This window comes from Chelonia mydas, chromosome 22, assembly GCF_015237465.2.
Source record: "Chelonia mydas isolate rCheMyd1 chromosome 22, rCheMyd1.pri.v2, whole genome shotgun sequence".
NCBI classification, from domain to species: Eukaryota; Metazoa; Chordata; order Testudines; family Cheloniidae; genus Chelonia; species Chelonia mydas.
Genome location: NC_051262.2, coordinates 15,690,272 through 15,712,053, shown reverse-complemented (window position 1 = coordinate 15,712,053; position 21,782 = coordinate 15,690,272). Strand labels below are relative to the sequence as shown.

Genomic DNA, 21,782 nt, shown 5'->3' with positions numbered 1-21,782 from the left:
AGATACTTCAGGGATGGGCAGCTGCGTAAGTACCACAGACAAGTCAGTGTGGTCGCCGCCTCACCCTTCTTTTGTCTCTCTCCCCCTGTTGTCCCTGCAGGTGAAAAGCCTTTTGAATGCAAGCTGTGTCACCAGAGGTCCCGAGATTACTCTGCCATGATCAAACATCTCAGGACCCACAATGGTGCTTCCCCCTACCAGTGCACTATCTGCCTGGAGTACTGCCCCAGCCTGTCTGCCATGCAGAAACACATGAAGGGCCACAAACCAGAGGAGATCCCCACTGACTGGAGGATAGAGAAGACCTATCTCTACCTTTGCTATGTTTAAGGGACATGGAGGGGGAAGATTTAAGTCATGAAGGACTGGGCAAAAAAATGCATCATCCATGGCCTTTTAATTCTGTTGTTGTTTACTAAAGGGATTCTCCGTTTTTGTCTCTGGCTCGTGAGGTGTTTGTGTGGGGGAGGGGGAATAATTCCCTTTTTAATTTTTGGGTTCTCTGTGCAGTCGATGAGAAAATGCATCAGTATTGAGGCATAGCCAAATATCTGCTCATGTTTTGTGACTACGCACGCCAAGGGCTTTGGAAAGAGCAGGTGAAATGTCATGTTGTGGAGGGGGGGAATGGTGCAGTCCAGTGCACGCTTTGGGGTCTGAGATTTTGGGAGGTTTTCCTTTCCTGGTTTGAATTTTTCATCCCGTTTTTGCCACATTGGTTTAATTGACTCAGGCCTCGTCTACACTTAAAAATGAGGGCAGCCCAGCTACACTGCTTAGGGCTGTGAAAAATTTTGCACCCTGAACGCTGTAGTTAGGGTGACCCTGGTGTGGATGTGGCGAGGCTGACAGAATTCTTCCGTCGACCCGCCTGTCGGAGAGATGGATTAACTACGGCAACAGGGAAAAACCTCTTCTCTTGTTGTAGCATGCTGTAGTGTAGACATGCCCTCAGTCGCCCAGCTTTAGTCAGCTGCTTCTTGTGCAGCCTCACCAGTAGGTGGCAGGGTAATGCCTATCGTTAAAATCCCCCTCAGAGGATTCCCCCCCAAATTAGATTGAATGTCCCTGTTTTGGGGGTACCCAGAAATACCAGGGCAGATGATGCGCAGCATGACGGGCTGGACGCTCTGGAAGTTCGTTAGCTGTGCGAGTGATGTGGTGGGTCACATTGCAGTCAAGATTTCTCCAAGTCACGAGTGATTTTTGGGAGCCTTGGTTTTTTGCCTGCCCGACTTGAGACACCCTGAATTTCAGAACATGCTGATCACCCTTGTTGGTGCCTGCAGCCGGAATCACTAGTCAGTCTGGCACAGCTTGGCGTAAGTTAGGGCACAGCTGGAATTTTCCTCAGGAAGGGGGCCAGGGAGATGACCCCTTCAGAGCAGGGCACCGGTCCCAGGTGGAGAAGATGGTGAGCTGTAGGTGCCCATGGGCACAGCACGGCTCAGCTTGGTGCATGGCTCTCAGAGAGCAGAGCCAGCAGCAGGCAAGTTTGTGGGGCTGTAGCCTGGGGAGGAAGCAGTAGGATATGCCACACCTGGGCACCCAGTGCCAGGGCAGGGTGCATCCCAGGTAGTAGCGGGGGGGAGGTACCAGGCAGCCCCGTGGGCCTCCAGTGCCCCCATTCTCCGTGAAAAGCCCTGGCATCAAGGCTGCAGCCCCCCCAGCTCGGGAAGTGCTGGGCCTCCCCTCCCAGCCATCAGCACCAGGACTCTGGCCGGGGTCCCCCGTTGGGTGCCCAATCCATTACTTCCTGGGTGGGTGGCAAGTCCCTGTCCTCAGAGCCACCCTGAGCTGCTATCTGGAGCATCGGCGGCCGTCGCTGGGTCTCTGCTCAGATCCAGCCAAGGGAAGGCTGTCCCCCTGGCCCATGTTACACCCGCTTGGGCATAAGTAAAATAAACCTGAACTTCGCTACAGTTTTGTTTCGTTTTTTTTTTTTTGTCCCCTCTGTCCCTGGGCTGCTGTGTTTCAGATGGCAGATAGTTTCCTGAAAACATTTTCAGTTCATTAATAAAATCTGAAAACAAAAAACTGTTTTGGAGAAAATGAATTTGAATAAAAATTCAATTTGAAGGAGGCTATTAAAATAAATTTGACGATGGAAACTAAGTGAGCTTCAGATTGTTTGCATGCCTGTTAGTGCAGGGTGTCAGGAGCGTGCTGGTGAGTTAGACTAGGGTAATAATTATCCTGCTGCATAGGACAGGCAGGGTGACTTCTCAGCCTAGTATGGAGGATGCCTTCAGAGTGCCCCCCTCAATCACACTCCTCAATTAGTAAAGTTCTTGTTACGTTACCACTTGGAATGGTCAGACACTGACAGCTGCTGATCCTCTCATTCATGCAAGGAAAGTTGCCCTGGATGTTCTGATCAATGTCACTACTCTTACGGCCAAGTCGGTTGGTGCTGGTGGTTGTCCCGCTATAATAAAAGCTACTTGGATATTTTGGGCTGAAGCCAGTCTGTTCAAGAGCTTAGAACTTGGCTGCAAAAATTGCCTCTAGGCTGCAACCCTCTCTCCTGGCCAAAGACCTTTCTATGCATTTTTTTATTTTTATTTTTGTTTTGAGGGGAGGGAATTAGAACCAGATTGAAAGGGCAAAAACTTCCAGCCTGTTTGTCAAATCCCAGCGGTTGGACAAGTGTGTCTTCAGATGAGGGAGTCACGGTTCAAGATGCACTTAAACTGCCCCCTGGTGCCTGGGTATTGCCGGGGGTCTGAAGGAATGATGGGTGAGCTCATATTCCCGCCACTTGCAAACACATGCAATATATCCCCATGGCTTGCAATGCGTCACAGTGACTCAGGATGGTTAAATGCTAACCTGTCAGTTTGACCTAAATTTGTCAGAAATTTGAGGAGAGGGGAGTAATTCACAAGTTCAGGTGATGGATTTTGTTTGCATCATGCTGCTCAGTAGCTCACTTTTGTGTCTCCACTTATGCCACGCCTTGCAATTCAACAGTGCTCTTCTTTTTTAAAGAGCCCTTTAGAAACCATCCCGTCTGGCTGCAAGAGCTTTGCTCTGTAAGGGGAAATGCGTTTTTGTTTTTGGTTTTGTTTTCCATGTTTCAAAACAGGAACATACCAGTTAATTTTTTTGCTCAGCACTCCGTCCAAGAAGCTATGAAGGAGTGAATGGTAAAAGACGGCTTTTCTTTGTGTTTGGCTTTGGGGGGGGGTTGGTTGTTTTTGTTTTAATTTTGAATATTTCTGTTTAGCACATTTTACTTGAAATTACCTCGGTTTTTTGTGACCTCATGAGCTTTTATTGTTGGGTTGGAGGTTTTTGGTTTTTAAAGGGATAGGTTGTTTGAAAGGCCATGCCGCAGATCGGGGACATGCGCTGTAAGAATCGCATGCTCGGTGAGAGTGCAAAAGTGCCACAAGAGCCGCAAAAGTAATTTTACGGTGGTTTTTGTGCATTATCATTACCAAAATTGGTATTTTTTAACGGCCTGCCTTGGCAGAGCTGGGGTCGTTGATTCTGAAAGCTACCTCTTATGTTTGGTTTTGTTTTTATTTTGCAGTTATGAAAGCACATTTTGCAATATTTGTGTTCGCTTTGTGATGTCATTTCAATTTTCATCTCATGCTTTACTTGCAATTGTATATTATTTTGTAACTTAGCTGCATTTATATTAAACAAAAAAAAAGTTAGGGAAGTGTTTTGTAGATGGAAGTAAAGGGAAAAAAATGAGGGGTGTTATACTGCTGTGCCCACCCTACCCCCAACCTTGTCTCAACTGTCGGGAAAAATTTGAAGGCCTTAAAACTGGGGAAAATAACTTCATGTGACAGTGGAGCAGGGTAACTTACCGTTTAGTGAAGATTTAGTGCTTTGAAAAGGAAAGAGTTAAACTTGAATATGTGAATAGAACAGTAGAGTCTTGTTTATAATGTGAAAAATGTGAGTATAAAATCACTTAGGGCAGAACTTGGATAAATAAATCTGCACTAACGCATCAATTTTGCGTTAGCCAGCAATGGCCATGAGATAATCTCTGTCTCAAAACTAAAACTGATGTCAAAAATGTTTAAGGTATTCCACCAAATGAACCCATTCTTCACATCCACCCTGTCCCCCATTCACCGAGCTGAAAGGGTTGAACTGATATTTACAAAGTGTAATATTTTTGTAATGTTTGTTAGTCCCTGTGTCAGTTTCCAGAGGACCTTGCCCTTCCTTTTGTAATGTGAACAGGAATTGTGGGTGCGTGCGTATGCGTGTGTGTGTGTATGCTTTTTGTGCGTGCGGTTGTGTATTAAATCATGCAGTATTGTTGTAATCCAGTGTTGCAGCCTTGGATGGTACTAAATCAAAATATTGCAACTTCAAAATCACATGCAGGAAATGTATGCAAACGTGCATGTCAAATGCAGATTTCCTATATCTGCTAACATAGGCTCGAGGTGGAGTGGGGAACAGGCAGTATTGTAGGTATTGGTGACTTAACAATAATTTCTTTTTATTGTCTGGAGTTACACTACTCCTGGGCAACCATCATTTGTATTTACTGTTAACTACAGAGAAGCAAATTCTTCCTCAACGCCCCAATCTAAAAGATATTATTTGCTGTTGAATGTTAGAGGATCTGTGGAGGCAGTTCGGATGAATCGGGGCAGAGCACAAACACGTACAGAAGTAGACAGGGTGACAGACTTCACGTGGAGCTCAGGCAAACATGAACAGGTCTGGAATGTAGGAGGAATCTATCTGTTTTCTCCCCCCTTCCATTAGAGAGCACAGTCTTATGGGGCGGGTGGGGGGGAACGGGGAAATATTGTGTGCAGTTTTATCTTCAGAGCAGCATCACTTCTTTGCTCTGTTGGCCAGGTCAGTAATTTCCATTTTAGATAGTCAGTGAACATTTTGAGCACTGCTTATCATGGTATATAGTACTCTTTGTGAATTAGAATGGTAACTTCCTTATACAGTTCTATCAAAACTTCTAAAGCTGCCTATATGCACAGACATTACTCTGTTTGCATCATCCGTTTTGAACGTATACCTGGCTGACTCTGGTGGTATTTTGGGAATAAAATTAGTGTTGTCTCTCAATTCACAGCATTAAGATCCTTTTTATGCATTATATGTAAAATACATATATATCTATTCAAGCATACACTCATGTGCGCACACACACATAGGATTGATCGTATCTTTGCTGCTTTGTGTTGGGAATGGGAAGCAGAACAGATGCTGATTTAGTACAATCCAGGATGTAACTCTGGAGAATGGCTTGTTTAATCTTTGTGCCTGAAAACAGTTTTTTCACATTTAAAAGAAAAAAAATGGCTGCGATTTCTCACAAGTATATGGTACCTTTTTGCAGTTAATTGGTACTGCTGGCGGGGGGATGTCATGGTACAATGGAGCAAACAACTAATTTTCCAGCTCAATTTATTTTCTATTGGAAGACCCTCTCTTCCCCCACCATCCTAAGTGTTGGCACATTTTGGCTGCACCACCTGGCACTCTGTAAACTGAAGTTTGTTTCCTACCAAACCCAAAAAGTTCAAAATCAGGTCACTAGGATGTTTTAAATTTAAAGACACGAACTTTTGTTGAGTGAAAACTCATCAGACAAGATGAGAACACTTTTATTATTTTTCACTCCGCTTACATCTCATTGTTCTCCCCTTGTCCCTCCCCTCCAACCCCCCTCATTGGGACATCTGCTTCTGTGAGTGTCACTCCAAGACTGCTTTAACCTATAGGACAGAAAAGAGGGTTGACAAAAAAGGCAGCAAATTCACCTCCGACATACAGCTTTGAAATATCATTCCAATGAATGTGGCTGATGAGAAGTCTCTGGTCCCACGACATCCTTCCGTGCGGAGTACCAACCTTTTGGTGTGCATCATAGTATTTGTTTCACATAGTGTTATGTATGCATGATCTTTTAAGGCTAACAAGCCATGGTAAAGCTCCATGACATCTATCCATATATATATAATTATATATATGTATATTATAGCACTGAGGACCAACTGCCCTTCTGGACCAAGCAAACAAAGGCTTGTTTTCATTGCTTGTCTTGTATGTTGTGACAGCACAAGTGCCAGTCTGATCGCTCTGTATTAAAACTAGTGTTTTTAATTAATTGATGTTCTAGTTCTGTCTACCTCAGCACCTCCTGTTAGCCTAATTTTAGAAGGTGCCCAATTTTTTGTTTTTTGGTTGTTGTTTTTTTTTTCAGATTATCGGTTACTATTTTTTGTATAAATCTTCTGTTTGTTTTCTCGTTCCGTTCATTTCTTTTGCAGCACTGCTTGTGAGTCCATTCTCTAGCCACAGATGCAGTTAGCTAAAAATTAAAAAAGGAAAAAAAAAATCCCAAATTGTGATGTCTCCTAGTTGCAGCTCTCCGCATCTGCCTTCATTCTGTGTAGATTCAGCTGCGTTTCTTTGTAAAACTTCAGTGTTTCTGACAGAGGAAAAGAAAAAAAGGAAAAAAAAAAAGAATTTACTGCTGCAGGTTTTTTTTCTCTCCATGTGTCACTAAGTGAAGTTCGTGCCTTCTATAGCAAAGAGAATATTTTTTACATCCTACTAACAGTAGATTTTTTTGTAGTGAACATTTTTTGTATTTTTATTTATAAGTCTCATAAGAAAAATAGCAATGTTCAGTTGTATACCTTGAATCTGCAGTTAGAAAAAAAAATAATAAAGTTAATTCAGTCGTCTCTGCCTGCCGCCTCCTCCTTCTATTCTTTGCTCAGATGTTTCTCTGGCCAGGAAGAGGAGAAATCCATCAAATGAGCTAAAACCTTACCTGATCCCTGTTGAACAGGACTGAAATAAGGGATGGGATTGGAAGGCTAATGCTATTTCCATACAAATGGCCTTCACCTTTCAGAGAGCACTGGAGAGCGTTTTGCTTTTTCTTTATACCAGCAGATGTCAGCCTCAAACTACTTCTGGTTCCCATTTTAACGGGCTCTGTGGCTTCTAAAATAAACGAGGATGGTTTCCAGTTCCCCTTCTTGTCTCTGGTGATTTGGGGGTCATGCACTGCCTTGAAATAGTGGTGAAATAATATGAGACTGACCTCAACCGCTCTTCCCTGACACAAGTGTTTCCGATATAATAATCACCACGAATCATTTCAAGACAGCTCAATTAGAGAAATAATACTTAGGTCTCAGATCTCACTTCTCCTCACCAATGTGCTCTCTGCACTGCCATGCGCATGGCCACTTAATATTTCTTCCTCCCATTTCATGGGCGGAGAAACTGAGTCTCTCACACAGCGTAAGGCCAAGATTTTCCAGAGCTGCTAATGATTTTGGGAGCCTCCATATTTTTGTTGGCTGCCCAATATGAGACACCTTAAAAAGGGGCTGATTTTTCCCAATGTTCTGAGCACTCGCCGATGTGTTTCAAGATGGGTACCATAAATCGCTGGCCACTGTTGGAAGTCCTGTGCCCATTGCTATGGAAGCAGGCCCGCCAACTGGAGATAAGATTGCTCACCACAGAGGGTGCCGCTGTTCAAACTATAGGGGACTGGGATACCTTGGCCGGCCATCCATCCGGGTCAGATAACGAGAATCAAATTGTGATTGAAATCACTATGCTTTACTCTTAAAGTAAAACAGAGTTGGCAGGTTATTCTCTGATCAAATGCCTTCCCTCTATAATGGCAATTAAAATTGGAGCACTGCCATGCTTCTTGCACAGTGCACTGGCCCTTGGCAATGCACTGAAACGATAGAGGCCTTCTGTTCTAATGTTCTTGCTCATCACTTATGTATCACGTGCAGCTAGAAGCTTCAACCAGCTCCAGCTTCCATTGGGCCAGGCTCTACCTGAACAGATAACTGATGGCTCCTGCCCCAACGAGCTCACAATCTGACTCCACTTCCCTCTCCTTTTGCTCCATATCAGCCTTCCACAGGGCTCAAGGGCAGCAGGGTGCTAACCTGTCTCCTAGGCAGAAGTCCGGCTGCATTGCAGGAAATGTTTTGGGGAGGAGGAGAAAAAGAACCTGCTAAACTTTCGCACATCATGAAATACTCACCGCCCCTTCTCCTTGCAAATGAAGGTGAAGAACCATTTAAAAATATATGTACCTTCTTCATCTGGCCCCTGGGAGCTCAGCTTTGTAGGCCCAAGAGGCCAGGGTTGTGCGGGGGAAGCCCGTGGTTTCATAACAAACAAGGCTTCTCCCCTCCCAACACAGCCTGCGTCCTGGGTCCACGTGCTGGAATTGCTGCTGCTTGTTTGAGCCGCTTCGTCCCTGGGAGCTGTCACTGCTGACACCTTGTCGCCTCTGATATTGTGGCTCCTTCATGGTCTCGCTAATGCTGGAAGTTGGGCAAAGCAAACTTGTTCGTCTCTCTGAAAGGGCAAGTGCCTGCTTATGGGGGGGGGGCGAGGGGGCGGAGACTGTTTGTTTTTTCTTTCACAGCCCCCCAGCCCTTGCTCAGCTTTCTCTGCTGCCCCTCACAACATGCTGAGTGCGTGTCTCCAATGCACGCACCCGGCCTGAGCAGGCCTCTTCTAAGCTTTCTCTTGACAGATGGGAGGGCAGCAAGATTTCCATCTTTAAAACAACATTTAATAGCAGTTTTCTGCTAAATGACATCAAAGCAGAGGCTTAGGTGCTCCGGGTGGGTCATGTGCCCCATGGATATGGGTGAGAAGAGGTGAGTGAATAGCGACCCTGCTGAATAGGCTTTGTGTGACAGTGAGGGCTTCCCATCCGTATGTGCTCTTTGACCCAGATATGATCTAATGGATAAAAAGGGGCCCTGACAGCGCGAGCATGGAAAAGCTTTGTGCCCTTCATTAAATCCCTCAAACCATATTTATACAGCCTCAGCGGCTGAGCAGCCAGCGGCTGTGCACAGCTCGGGGCTGGGGAAGGGAATGCCCTGGAACGTGCAAAGAGCGCTTGACCAGCCTCAGGAATCCACTCCCCGAATGCCTGAGTGACGCTTCACGGGGTGCACAAGGGGAGATTCCTGCCCACTTTGCCTGGGCACACGAAGTCGAGTGACCTCCGCTTTGCAATAGCAGCTCATGCCGCATTCGACCCAGCAGAAAAGAGTGAGCGAGACTCCCTTTTCAGGGTACTTTTGCTTGCTGTAGAGTGTGCAGGAGTCCCCCAAAGCTGGCCTGTTGACTGAAAGTTGGCAGCAGATTTAAAAAAACAAAACAAAACAAAAAACTTCTCATGCCACAGCTCTGGGGAGGAGCAAGGTGCTGCTGTCCAGCATGAGGAGTGGACGAGGAGCCAAACAAAAGCTGCACATCCCAAGGGCTGTAATAGAAACTTTTTTTCTATTGGACAGGAGGAGAGGAAACACCTGAGGGTGGCATGGATGTTCTGGCACACGCACAATGTACTCCAGTTATCTCGCAGTGTCCGCAACCCCAGGTCTTCAAAAATCATGAGTTGGGGCCCCAGAAATCATGAGACGGTTAAAAATCGTGCCCTTTTTAACCCAAGGAATAATAGCTGTGGGCGATTTGCCTACTGGGGTTGGACCCTTTGGGGTCTCCTGTGGTCACGTGTTCATACTCTTCTCTGAACCAGGGAGGCTAGAAATGTATGGTTTTCAATGGAAGTTGTTTCTTACGTAATCACGGACTCCAAGAGTTGAGATGTTAAGAAAAACACTAAACAGTGCAAGATACAAATAAACTGAAAGGGCCTGATGCTGCTTTACTCTGAAATCCTTTTGCAGCACCCCAGCAAAGTAAAGGGGCCTTAAACTGTGGGAAATTACAGTACTTCCCCACAAAAGACCCCTTTACGCTGCCAGTGTGCTATAAAGGGGCTTTGGTGTGAAAGAGCATCAGGCCCCAAATACTCTGCTGGACACTTTTTTCCCCTTTTAAATTACACACTGGGGCTCTGCACCTCGAGACAGTGTATCAGCCAGCAAACTAAAGTGCTTTATAAAACTGTTTGCTGCCATCTGTCATTTCACATAATGGGGAAACTGAGGCAAGAAGCAGCCAATATTTCAGGTGTTTTGGTTTTGGGGATGCCCAACCCAATCCACCTTAGGGTTGAGCTTTCAGCTTGGCCAAGCACCCAGAGCTGCCATCAGCTTTGATTGGCCTGGCCGATGCTCAGAAGCTCTGGATTTCAGCGAGCTGAGGCAAAGCCCCAGACCTGGGAACCTCCTGCAATCAGACTTTGGAACATCACCATCTAGTTGCCTTGCCCAAGGCTGCCTAGCAGAGCTAGGAACAGACCCCTTAGCCTCTTCAATGACTCAGACCACTTTACCATGCTCTTCCCATCAGCATGACCTCTCCGGGAGCAGGGAACAGTCTGGCCTCAACCAGGCAGACAAGAGTTAAGCCAACACAAAAGGAGGCTAAAGAGGGGAATTCCATAGGGAATCTCACAACTGGGCCAGGTCAATTTTTAGAAAGTCTCAATCCCCCAGTTTGGCCCCCTCTGCGCAAAGGGGGGAGGAAACAGCGCCCGCCTAGTTCCCATCCAACAGGCTTATCGGGATCTGGTTAATCTGGTATCAGAATAAAACCGATTCCTGGCACTGAATGAGTGAACACAGCAGCGAGGAAATGGCCAGCACAAGGAGGAACAGGGCCGCCCCCAGGTAGGCCCTGAGGGAGATGGAGTTAAGAAAGGAGTTGGAGGTAAAGGGAATAAAGTCTTGGGGAGACTGTTACAGGAAGGTAACCTGGGGAAGGCATTGTGGGGAAGGAGGGAAGGGTCTGTGGTTTTTGTCATGTGTGCGTGTGCCTGCCCAGCCCGGGCGCTTGTGTGTCTGTTCTCTCTTGGTTCTTCGTGTGTAGAAGTCTGTGTGCGCGTGCCTGGAGGCCTGCACGCGCCTCGGATCTCAGCCGCCTTTGCTGGCTCTTCTAAATGTGTTCTGGGCTCACCAGGGAGCTGAGCAAGTTTGCTTCAATGAAAGTGAACTCGTTCATTTAAACCTGACTATAGAGTACTCTGGCCCCCTGCTGTGTTAATTATCCTGTAGTTCTAAACTGATTGCTGTACACTAAGCTTAAACCCTCCTTTATTTATTTACTGACTACATTAACAGCAAAGCCTGCTCTCCTTTTATCTAGTTGCAAACTCTACGGCATGCTGCACTCATGCTCTTATTTAGCGGCTCGATACAATCCCATCATGGGGTGAGGCAAGGGCTGTAATTAATATATTTTCTCTCTGCTTTTTCCTCCCTCTGCCTCCCTCCCCTCCAGCACGAGGCCCTGGGAAGCAAGAGCAGTGTGGGAAGGCCCCTTGGGGCACTTGGTTATAAAGCCCCCTGCTCATGTGGGTTTGTGGGGAGAGGTGATGCTCCTATAGCCCCTCCATACTGCTCTCTACAGGCTCCATGTATGGGACTCAGTGTCCCCATGTGCAAATAACTCCCCCCTGCCCTCCTCTCTGGTTTGGAGTGCGAAACCCTAGCTTAACACTTGAGAGAGTGTCACTAAGGTAATTAGCGCCAAGCTCTCCCAGCAGAGGGAGCAGCTGCCCGAGCACCTGCTAGGCTGCCGCTGCCTTTGCATGGCCTGGTGCGACACATGAGCCCACGGGCCGTACCCTCGCCAGGGCTGCCGAGCCAGTCCGGGGAGTTATGGGAAATTAAAATACGGTTAAATGTTAATTACGGGGAAGCTCCAGGGCAATTAGTGTCACTTAATGTGAAGTGCTATTTATATTTTAAATGATTGATGAAATACGTAGTCATTATCCTGTGCTCCAGCAAAGCACGTTGCGTTCCAGGGCCCTGCGTCGCTGTAAACGAGGCGAGGAGCGTCCTGCCCCAAACTCCACGCCCAGACAGCCCAAAGCTCCATCCGTGGACTTGGTCTCTCCCCGCCCTTCAGTGGGGCTTGATTCTTCCTACTCTTCTCCCCGCCACCTTGCACTTGTCCCTTCATGCAGTTATATAGGTTGGTGCAACGGCTTTCTTCTCTGCAGCTTCTCCCGTTCAGAACAGCCTCCCTGCGTCGCATCACCTCATCTGGGGACCTGTTTTCTTCTCCGGTGGGCCATTCCTCTTAACATTGTTGTCATGTTTCAGTCTTCATGCCAAAGCATTTGGGGATAGCGCCCATGCAAGGTGCTATGTGAAGCATGACCGCTTTGTCTCTGCATGGGAGGCCTGTGCTCAGCACCTTTCACAATCAGGCCCTCGGAGGGAAGGCCAGAATTTCCCAAGTGCCTAGTGATTTTGTGTGCTGAGCAATAGGACACCTGAAAGGGCAGGTGCTCAGCCCAGTTGGAAAACCAGGTCCCCAAGTCGAGTGCCCGGAATCATGAGTCGTTTTTGGAAAAATCTCGTCCTAGGGGCTTGATCCCAAGCTTTGGAGGTTGCCCCAGCCTGGCCCCTGCAGTCCAGCATCCCAACGAGTCTTTCCACAGGCCTCAAACTTCACCGTGGCTACTCAGAGAAAGCTTTTGCCGTCCCCACGGGGGGCTTTTGCCTGAGCAAAGCCCACGCGAGGTGGCACAATTCCAGCCCAAGCAAATGGCTGGGCAGGCTTGTTTCCAGCAGGCCTCACTCCTTGGGCTCTAGCCCCTGGTTTATGCTGCATTAAATCCAGGCTGCAGCCCTTGCTCTCATGTCCCCTTAATTCCATACACACACCCGCAGCACCATAATCCACTAGGATCCCACACACAATGGCTATAAAATCCTTGGGGCTCGTTTGCCTATTAGCAGAGGTCCTTGGGACAGAAGCGCGGCTGCCTTGTGCTGGAAGGAATGCAGACTATTTATACTCCTGCTGGAGTGACCCACATTCCTCCCGGAGACCACCCAGCTCTCCGCACAGGCAGGGGCGCTGAGGGAGGGGGCTCAGGCTGGGTTAAACACCCAGGTCCTTGTGAACACATGCTGGGCTGAAGGGGTCAGGCCTCCAAGCAGCTCCATGGCGCTTGCCATGCTGAGCCCCTTTGTGGAGAGGTTGTACTGCTGAGGCCTCTATGGGGCTGGTTATTGTAGGGTCGTCCTGTGGGCTACGCGAGCTCGTTTGTTTTGCTATTTTGAGGGTCGCCCTGTGGATTACCCGAGCTGCAGAGGCTAGTTCCAGGTTTTGCCACCAGACCATATTGCCCAGCTCTGCCCAGCACCCCTGGCCGGCTCCAGCACCCACAGGCACCACCACGGCCCAGAGTGCTTTCTCTCCTCTGGTCAGTCACGCTGGCACGGCTGCTCCTTTGAGATCCTTCTCCCTGCTGCTCTCCCGTCCCGCTCCCGAGAAACACTGGGCTCCACTGCCACCGTGTGGGGAAGGGGAGCAATGGTGTGGAAAGGCTCTGGCCTGCTGGCGAAGGCCCGGCGGGAGACGAGCAGGCCCGTGGGTAGGTGTTTATTAGCATTAACTGACCCAGTGCTCCCTTAACATTCCCAGTCGGCTGCTGCACAGTTTAGAGCCAGCTGCCCTGGAGTCTGAGCCGTTAAGCTCTGACTGCAGCATCCAGAGAAATGAGTTTGTTTCCCACCTCCCCCGGGCTCCCTCAGATTGCAGAGTCCTGGGTGTGGGGAGGGGGCAGCCCTGTGACCCGGGGCGCAGAGTGCGGGGCTGTGAAATGCTCCGGGCGCCTTCGGGGTAGAGAAGACAGCACGTGCCAAGCCGAAGTCCATGCTGGCTGGGCTGCAGTAGCAGAAAGGAAGCTATGGGGGGTGAGAGCTAGGGAGGTTGGTGCCTCTGCTCTGGGCACGGGTACTTGTTTCAATGGCAGTTTTCGCATGCAGGGGGCCACGGCCTCATTGCCTAGAGGAGGAGCTGACAGGCTGGTGTGATACAGGGATCTATGGGTACTGGAAGTCTATGGGGAATACACAGGCTCGCTGCATGGACGACTACCCATCCCCCGTCCCACACACAAGTCAACTGATTCCCTGTGTCCATCAACTGCGAAGGCTGATGGTTGAAACCAGCATTCGCACCTTACCCTGGGCCACAGCCAGAAGGTGGGCAGCAGTCATGGATACTAGCCTGGCCTCAGGTCCCCAGCCGGGTCAGAAACCAAATGGAGAGGGATCCAGGAAACCCTGTGTAGCTGGATGGCTGCCCAACTGCTCAGCATCCTGGGATCTTTCTGGGCCCATCAGTCTCTGGATAAAAATGGATCCATCAATAGGATGCGGAAAAGGCATGATGAAGCCCCCCCAGTAAATGATAATTGGACAACAGATGCCTCCCCCTTCCAGTCCCATCTACCAGCATGGTGGGGTGGGGTTGGCATTGCTGCAGATCATCCCACTGTTGACATGGAAGCCATGAGACACCTAGTGCGGCTGAGGAGCATAGACCCCAGCAGAGGCTGGTAGACAAGGGGTTAACACTCCCCTAACTAGAGGAAGGAGGACAGCTGCTTGCCTTGAGTGCAGAGTTTTGCTGGGTAGCAGGGATGGGCCAGCTGTGGGCAATTAATTATCGGCCCCTCACTGCCGCTAAGGAAGGATGCAGTGGGGGGTTGAGTCTGGCAGTGAGCATCAGGGCGGCAGGATTGCTGCGGAGCGGGAGAGGAGAATTAGGATGCACTCCCTTTTCCACTGGGCCTTGGCTGCAGTGAACCACGCTAGACTTTTGCTGGTGAGTTTAGCTGGGGGAAGAATATGGCTCTTAAAAGCCCAGCGGATTCTTTGCTTCTCTGCTTTGCAGCAGAGACGTTGAAAGCTCGCCGTGCCAAGCCCATGTTTGGGCTGGGGCTTGTGCCACCACATCAATGTGCTAGAGCCATCGGGTACTGAAGTTGCCCACAAGATGATGTCCCACTCGAGGGCCGGACCTGACGCTGACTTTGCATTGTGGTGAGCATGGGGCCGTCCTGGATAGAAGGGGTGACCTAAATAGCATGTTGCTTTAGCCCCAGTGGAATCTGGAACAGCCAGTCAGACTTCTGGGTGAATGAGCCCTAATCAGGGAGCATTAAAATCCCAGCCAGAAACCAGTTTAACTTTCTAAAAGGCTCTTTGATGGCTGTCTCGGATTGGCTAAAGGAAAAACAGGTGTGCCAACTGGAACACACAATGTCAGCAAACTCGGGGCTAAGATATTGCCGGGGCAGGTTATGTGAGGATAGTCTAAGATCAAACCTTGATCAACAGCCTCTGGGAGCTGCTTTACCATGAAGCGTTTTCCTATAGACGTTTGTTTAGAAAGTTAGAAAATTGTTCCCTGGAATTGGGCAGTGGCTAAATTAAATTAGGATAAACGGGCGACTGGCTCTCTGCTGCACCAACCCCCCTCGGAGAGTGGAGATGAAATCCTTCCAAGCATTTGGCCTAACAGAAAGAAAGTTATTATAATAGGGACATTGTCGTAGGATCAAGGCTTTGTCTGCACATTCACGGAGCAGCTGGGAGCGATTATTCTGCAACAATGTTCTGTTCCATCAACATTATGTCCTCATTAAACCTTTATTAGTAGATTAGATTCAGATTTATTGATTTTTTGAGAGGAAAATCCAGGCTTGCGATCTCAAGGAAACGTCTCCAACTTTCCCTGCGCTCTGAACTTTTCCAAATTGTCTAGAAGGGAAAAGCTTAACCTTGAAGAAAGAGAGCAGTACCCCTTGTGCAACCTTGGGGCCCGACTTTCCATGTGGGGCCTGCCCTTGGAGCAGATATGTGTTAATACCGTAACAGTTGGGCAGTATTTCAATAATACTTAACCCTTGTATTGAGGGAGACACCATAGTCTAGTGGCTCTTACATTGAAGGAGAGTTAGATCTAATCTCTGCACTGTCACTACTGTGGTGCTTGTCATACGAATGAGTAACCTAATGAAGAAAGGTCAGTAGTGGTCGCCCCATACAGATGGAGAAACAGAGTGGAGGGGTGACTTGTTTAACGTCATGTGCCGGTCGATAGCAGACTATCTACCAGCCCATGCTTAGTAGAACAGTATGGTTCCCGGGAGAGCGGTTCCTAGTGGAGAGGAACGGGAGGCAATGGTTGTAGCTGGGGGGTTAGAGGAGTTATGGGGGAAGGGACGGAAGCTGGAGAGCCGGATGGGGAAGATCGGAACATGCTCATAGCATGTGGGGGACAGACCTGTACAGAACAAGAGCCCAAAGTGGAGGAACAGGAGGGGGTGAGGTTGTGGGGGAGGATAGTCAGTAGCTGGGAGGGGAGCAGAGAACCAAGGGGCAGGTTAGAAGTCAAGTAGATTGAGCTTGACATTGGGAAGGAGAGGACAGGGAGCTCATGTCGGATCTTGTTGACCTTTTCCTTTGAGGAAGTCCCTGAGATCTTGCTTGGAGAGGGCCAGGGCCTTGACTCATAGCTGTAGTGTGTACGTAGCTCCTTGCACTGGAGGCACCAACTCCCACCCCACTGATGGGGACTCTAGTGGTCATGGGACCAGAGGCTGGGGTCACACTTGGGCCAGTCTGACTTGACATCCCTAGCGCTGCTGGGGATTCTGGGGTGAGGAGTGTGCTCCCTTGGCCACACGGGGCTCGTTGGCGAGTGTCCCTGTGCCAGCATTTATTGGACCAGCCCAGAACACAGGCTTGAATGAGTGCTACTCGGGAACAAACGCACAGGATGCTCGCTGCTTAAGCAGCTAGGCCCAGCCTAATATCGCTTCCCCTAGGCACCGAGCCAGGCTGTGCTCAGGGATTGCCATGGTTGGGATCAGCTCCAAACACCTTGGTACCAGCACCACTCTTGACCCATCTTGAAAGCCTGGGACTCCTAGCATGGGCTGTGGGCCCCAGGAGCCCACAGAACCTCTCTCGGGCCCCATCCCAACTCCTTCCCCCTCCTCTTGCAGCAGAACAGATTCCTGCCTCCTGCAGCAGCTTTTGCCCTGCCGAGTGCCGTCACTCGTTCTGCCTGCCCCCCTCCTCTGCCCCCTGCCGGTTCCCAGCCCGGTGGTTGGGGTGAGCGGGGAATCCCCCGGGGGTGGGGAGCACAGGCTGGGGTTCAGCACAGGTTTCCACATGCAGGTGAGGCAGGCTGCTCAGCTCAGAGACCAGCGTGAGAATCGGGCGGTTGGGCAGCAGGGTCCAGCCCAAGCTAGAGGCGCTGCCTGTCTTTGTTCCCAGGCCTCAGTGGGTTTGTCTACACTGCAGCTGGGGACAAGGCACCCGGCCGGGTAGTCGCAGACTCAGGATAGCAGTGTGGCCATTGCTGCCCCAGTGGAGACTCGTGCCAGCCACCAAGCTCAGATCACGTGTAGCAACGTCCTGCTAGCTTAACTTACTTGTGCTAGCTTCGAAGGGGAGTTCGGTCTCTGCGGCTCACTCAGCCATTGCCCTTTCTGCTAAGGCTACCAGCGAGGGGGCAGCTGGTGCCAGTTGGGAGGATGGACCCCAGCCTGCTGGGTCTGGAGATGAGGCGCTCTGAGCACAGGCCAGCACGGAGACTCTTGGGTTGTGAATCTGGCCACACCATACAGCTAAGTGGATCCTTCCCTAAGTAAGCGATTACCAGGCTGGATTACATTTTACAGCTGTAATCCTGCTCGTGATATCATTGCTCCTTGGCTCCAGCCTAAAGAAGGGTGGATTCCTGCCCTCTGTTTGTTTGGCCCTCTTGTCCCATGCAGGAGTGATGGCAGCATGTGGCTACGGACTCACTGCTGCCCCCTGCCACCCCCCCCCCCCCCCCCGTGTGATGCATGAGGGGCGGGGATGGATTCTGGCTGAGCCTTCGTTCGTTGAGAGCTTGAGCTGAGCATGGACAGCAGCTTCCTCCTGCGTAGGTGTGTGCAGGACTTGTATCAGAGGCCTTGGGGCAGGTGAGAGATGCATGGCTTGGATCTGATTTGTCAGCCCTCTGCAGTGGGATTAGCACCTTCCAGGGGCCCTGAGGCCAAGCAGAACTGACGTGATTCCCACAATTTTCTATTTTTTTTTTACCCCAGTGTCTACTAAAAGGTGGGTGAGTGGCGTCCTCCCAGCCCAAGCCCACATGATAGGGGCAGCTCCTCGGAGACCTGTAAGATGCCTCAGGAGGCAGTGGGGATCAGGGCTAAAGCCTGCCCAGGAGACGTCTGTTCATCCACCATCTGACTTCAGCGGGGTCATCAGCTTTCCTTGCTGCTGCTGTGTTGTCTGGTTGCATGGACATGCACCTATAAGGGGTGTGGTAGTTCGGACTCCCTCCAACCCTTGCCCCAGATGCCCCAAAGTGGGGTACGTGCCGCCTGCATAATAACATTAAAGATTATTTGGGGTTACTCTCCTAGAGCAGTCAACGGGCTTGGCACAGAGCTGGCCTTAGCATTTCAAGGCAGCAGGTGAAACATGCTTCTCCCTCCTCCTCCCAAACATTCCTGCCCCCCAAGATCTGGCCTGAGCATTTTGGGACTGGCTAAAGGGATGGTTCTTTCTGGGTCCCCCACCGCCGTGGGCTTTGTGGACAGGCAGTCCCTGGGGTTGTTCCAGTGAGGTGAGTCCCAGGTAACTCCTGCCCAGTCCTCAAAGGACTTACTCCGGTGGCAATTCGCCACCGCACAGGGGGAGGAGGTTGGAGCCAGAAGTGTGGAACCTCTGATCCCTGTTCCCATTTTACATGATTTGGGGAAGGCTAGTGGGAGAGGTGAGTGCCCAAGTAAACAAGAATTAATGGGTGCTGGGGAAGGGGATTAAAATTTCTATTGTTCTAGTTCATCTATAAGAATTCCTCTCCCAGGGTGGCAAATGCTGCCCCCGGAGCCCCAACTCAACCCAGTGAGATGGGAGACCCAGCTGTGGGGGGAGACTGAGGACTTCTTGTACATCAAAGTGCTAGAGCAGGGTCTGCATGCCCACTCCGGGTATCCACGTGGACCTGCAGTGGGAGGGCCCGGTTCAGTGGGCCGATTGGATTTGTCCGTTGAAGCGTTTGATGTTACATGAAGGCAGCTCATTCCAGAGGATGTTAATTGCCCGTTGCAGTGATCAGGTCTGTAGCACCATCGATCTCACCAGGATCAATGGGCTGATTTAGTGTCTTACTAACTCTTTAGCTGGACACCTCATCAATAGCCAGCCACTTACCGACCATCAGCACATTAACACAGGTCGTGCTGCCAAGAACCCACTCTGCCCCGGTCCCCAGCTGTCACTCATGGCTGAGTTTTCTTGCAGGTGAAGACTTTAGGAGGCCATGTGCTCAGTGACCTCAGCTATGGAGCCAGGCCAGCAGCCATCCCACAAATGGAGATGACACCCAGCTGAGACCAGCTCAGGGCAGCTTTTCATGGCTCCCCTGGAACAGCTGCCGCCCAAGGACCACGATGCGTGGGAGTGAGCTACAAGAACCTGTGGGAGAGACCCATGAGGACCTGGAGACTGGATCGGGGATAAGGTGGCAGGCTGAGGTGAGGAAGAAAGGGAACGGACTGGGGGCGGGAGGATATTGCACACGGCCATGTCTTAGTCAATGAAGGGGTCACCCTGGGGGCGGGCAATGGGTCAGAGTTGTGAGCTGTGTGTCTCCAGGAGCACTGCACTTTCTCCACAAGCAGTGTTCGGCGGCGATGACCCTGAAGCACTGACAGCATCAGGCCCCTGGTGGGCAGCAGTGGGAGCCCAACTGCTTAAGGACTCTCTTTGCCTTTCTGATTTCTGCTTTGCGCCCCAGGTGAGGAATGTTAGAGGCATACGGGGCTACTCATGTACCGGGTGATCAGCAGACAATGGCCCACTCCTCAGGATGTAGCTTTGAAAGGCTGGGGTTTTGGCATAACCCAAGGTGGGGAATTTGCATTCACCTCGCCCTAGAGATGCCCCAGGAAAACTGCTTCACGCTGTTTGTTCTGTTCTTGTCTGGCCCGTTGTTCGGTATAGTCCTTTTGAGCCGCCAGGTCTTGTATCTGTCACATCTGCCCCCTCGAGAGGTTACATAGGATCCCAGCCCACAATAATACGTAAACCATTCATTTAATACAATGGACCGCAAAGATACTTGCATGGCTTTCAATAAGGTTTCCCAAGGATATGGCAGGAAATTACCATTCTTATCACATTCTTCTCACCCGAGAACACTAGGACATACTAGAGTGTGCTTCTGGAAACAAGAGGAGGCATTTCCTTTCATCTCCAGCCTTTCTGGGCATAGCCATGGTTCTGGGGGGCTCCCTCCCTTGCTGCTGTGTACAGTGGAATTACCTCCTCGACCAGGGAAGCATTGCACCTTGGCCCTGGTGGAGGTGGAGAGTGATCCTGTCAGCCCACCGATGTGTTAAGCTGAGCCTGTCATCGCTCTATTAGTGCTTTCCAGCTACCATACAGCAGAGCTGGAATCTGAAGGGGGTTTTGTTGGCCAAGCATGCAATACAGGCAGGCGAGGGAAAGAAACTTGCAAAGCCTGGTGAGCAGCTGGTTCTGATGAAATGGCAGGCAAAAGAGAGTCAGAAACAGGCCCAGGTGCTTTATTCTGTGCTGATGGAGTTAGTGAGAGCAACCGCTGCATGTGATGGACACACCACAAGGGAAGCAGCTGAAGCAAATGGAGTGAGAGGAAGGAAGGGACACTCGGGAAGGAACTGGGCTAGCTGTGCAGGCAATAATAGATGCTAGGTGGAGTCAGTGAACAATGAAGAGCACTAGAATGTGACAATGGGAGGCAGGTCCCATGTCCCCATTCCCATCTTGCTCCATGTCTTCCTGCATTGACCCCAGCTTTGCCTCCATTTGGTCACCTCTGGAATTTCTAGTCCCTTCCACCTCACTCCCCATCCCACCACACAGCCTCACCCCTTACGGCTACAAAAGGCAGCTCTCTCTGAATCAGACCTGTGAGACAACACATAGATAGAGAGCCCAGCCCCCAGGGGCTGCAGGAGGCTCAGTGTTTCTGGATCCATGAGAATTAAGTATTGTGTCCTCCAGCTTGGTCCTGATCTCGCCCAACCTCCGCTCTTCTCTCCGGGATGGCCAAAGCAGGTCATTTCACTGTCTGTGCTTGCAGGGTAGGAGCTCCAGGGCCACGTGGCATGAAGCCTTTAGTATAAAGCCCAAGGATCCAGCAGGTCAGGGTGGGAGAGGAGGGTAGACTGTGGTGGCATGGGTTACGCGTGCGAAGTGTGCACTTGGGGCTCTGCTGTGCCAATGCTATTAGGCAGCACTGGGCAATGTGCCAGGTGGCAGAGGGGCAGGAATGGTGGACGTGACACCACAGTATTGACACCAGTCTATGTGGCTTTGAACTCCTGGCCTTCAGTGTCCACATGTGCACATAGATATGAGGATTTGTTGCCCTACAACAGAATCAGAGGGCAAAGAGAGCTGATGGGATAAGCTGACCAAGGAGCACAGAGGAGATGGAAGTTGTGACATTAAAGTGGGCTCCCCATGGCCAGCACCTCCACAGCCACCCCAAGGGCTTAGTCAGATTGTGGTCACACTGAGGCACGCCAATCGTGGACCAGGAGACCACTGTCCTAGGTGCAATTGGTCCCTGCTCTTTGCCCCTGTGTCCAGCCATGTGTGAGCCTGACACAGTATGTGCCATGTGAATGGGCCACTGCCTTAATTAGGCTTAAAGGGAAGGAGCAAAAGAGTCCTCAGCGAAGTTGAGAAGCATTTAAACAGCCCCTCCTTCCTGCCCGCCACACACAGCCGTCAAGCGGTGCTCTTCTCCTGTAGTCTCTGTCCTTGGTGCTGAACACTCCTGGCGCTCCAGTGCCAGTCATGTAGGGCGGGAGGTACGAACGTGTTCAGCGTTGGACTTTTTCCGCTCCCATGGGAGCAGGGTTAGGCCAGTGTGGCGTGCCCTTGCTGGAGACGTTTTCCAAATATCTACCATGCTTTCCTGTGGTCACCTTGCCGAGTGGATTTATCCAACACCCACCTGCCACTACATGAAGTCTCTCTTTGTCC

General features: G+C 50.3%; 2 protein-coding genes across 7 annotated transcripts in view; both read left to right on the top strand.

The window, feature by feature from the left end:
- ZBTB16 (zinc finger and BTB domain containing 16) overlaps positions 1-6,702 on the top strand; it is a 210,809-nt gene extending 204,107 nt beyond the window's left edge. For all 5 annotated transcript variants that reach the window (XM_043534259.1, XM_043534260.1, XM_037882476.2 and 2 more), the window contains one exon: positions 101-6,702. In XM_043534259.1, the coding sequence (XP_043390194.1) occupies positions 101-330 (230 nt within the window). In that variant the 3' untranslated portion in view covers positions 331-6,702. The remainder of the gene's footprint in view (positions 1-100) is intronic.
- The window catches only part of USP28 (ubiquitin specific peptidase 28), a 125,080-nt gene continuing 106,345 nt past the window's right edge, over positions 3,048-21,782 (top strand). For both annotated transcript variants that reach the window (XM_043534256.1, XM_037882467.2), the window contains exons 1-2: positions 3,048-3,149; positions 19,047-19,279. In XM_043534256.1, the coding sequence (XP_043390191.1) occupies positions 19,196-19,279 (84 nt within the window). In that variant the 5' untranslated portion in view covers positions 3,048-3,149; positions 19,047-19,195. The remainder of the gene's footprint in view (positions 3,150-19,046; positions 19,280-21,782) is intronic.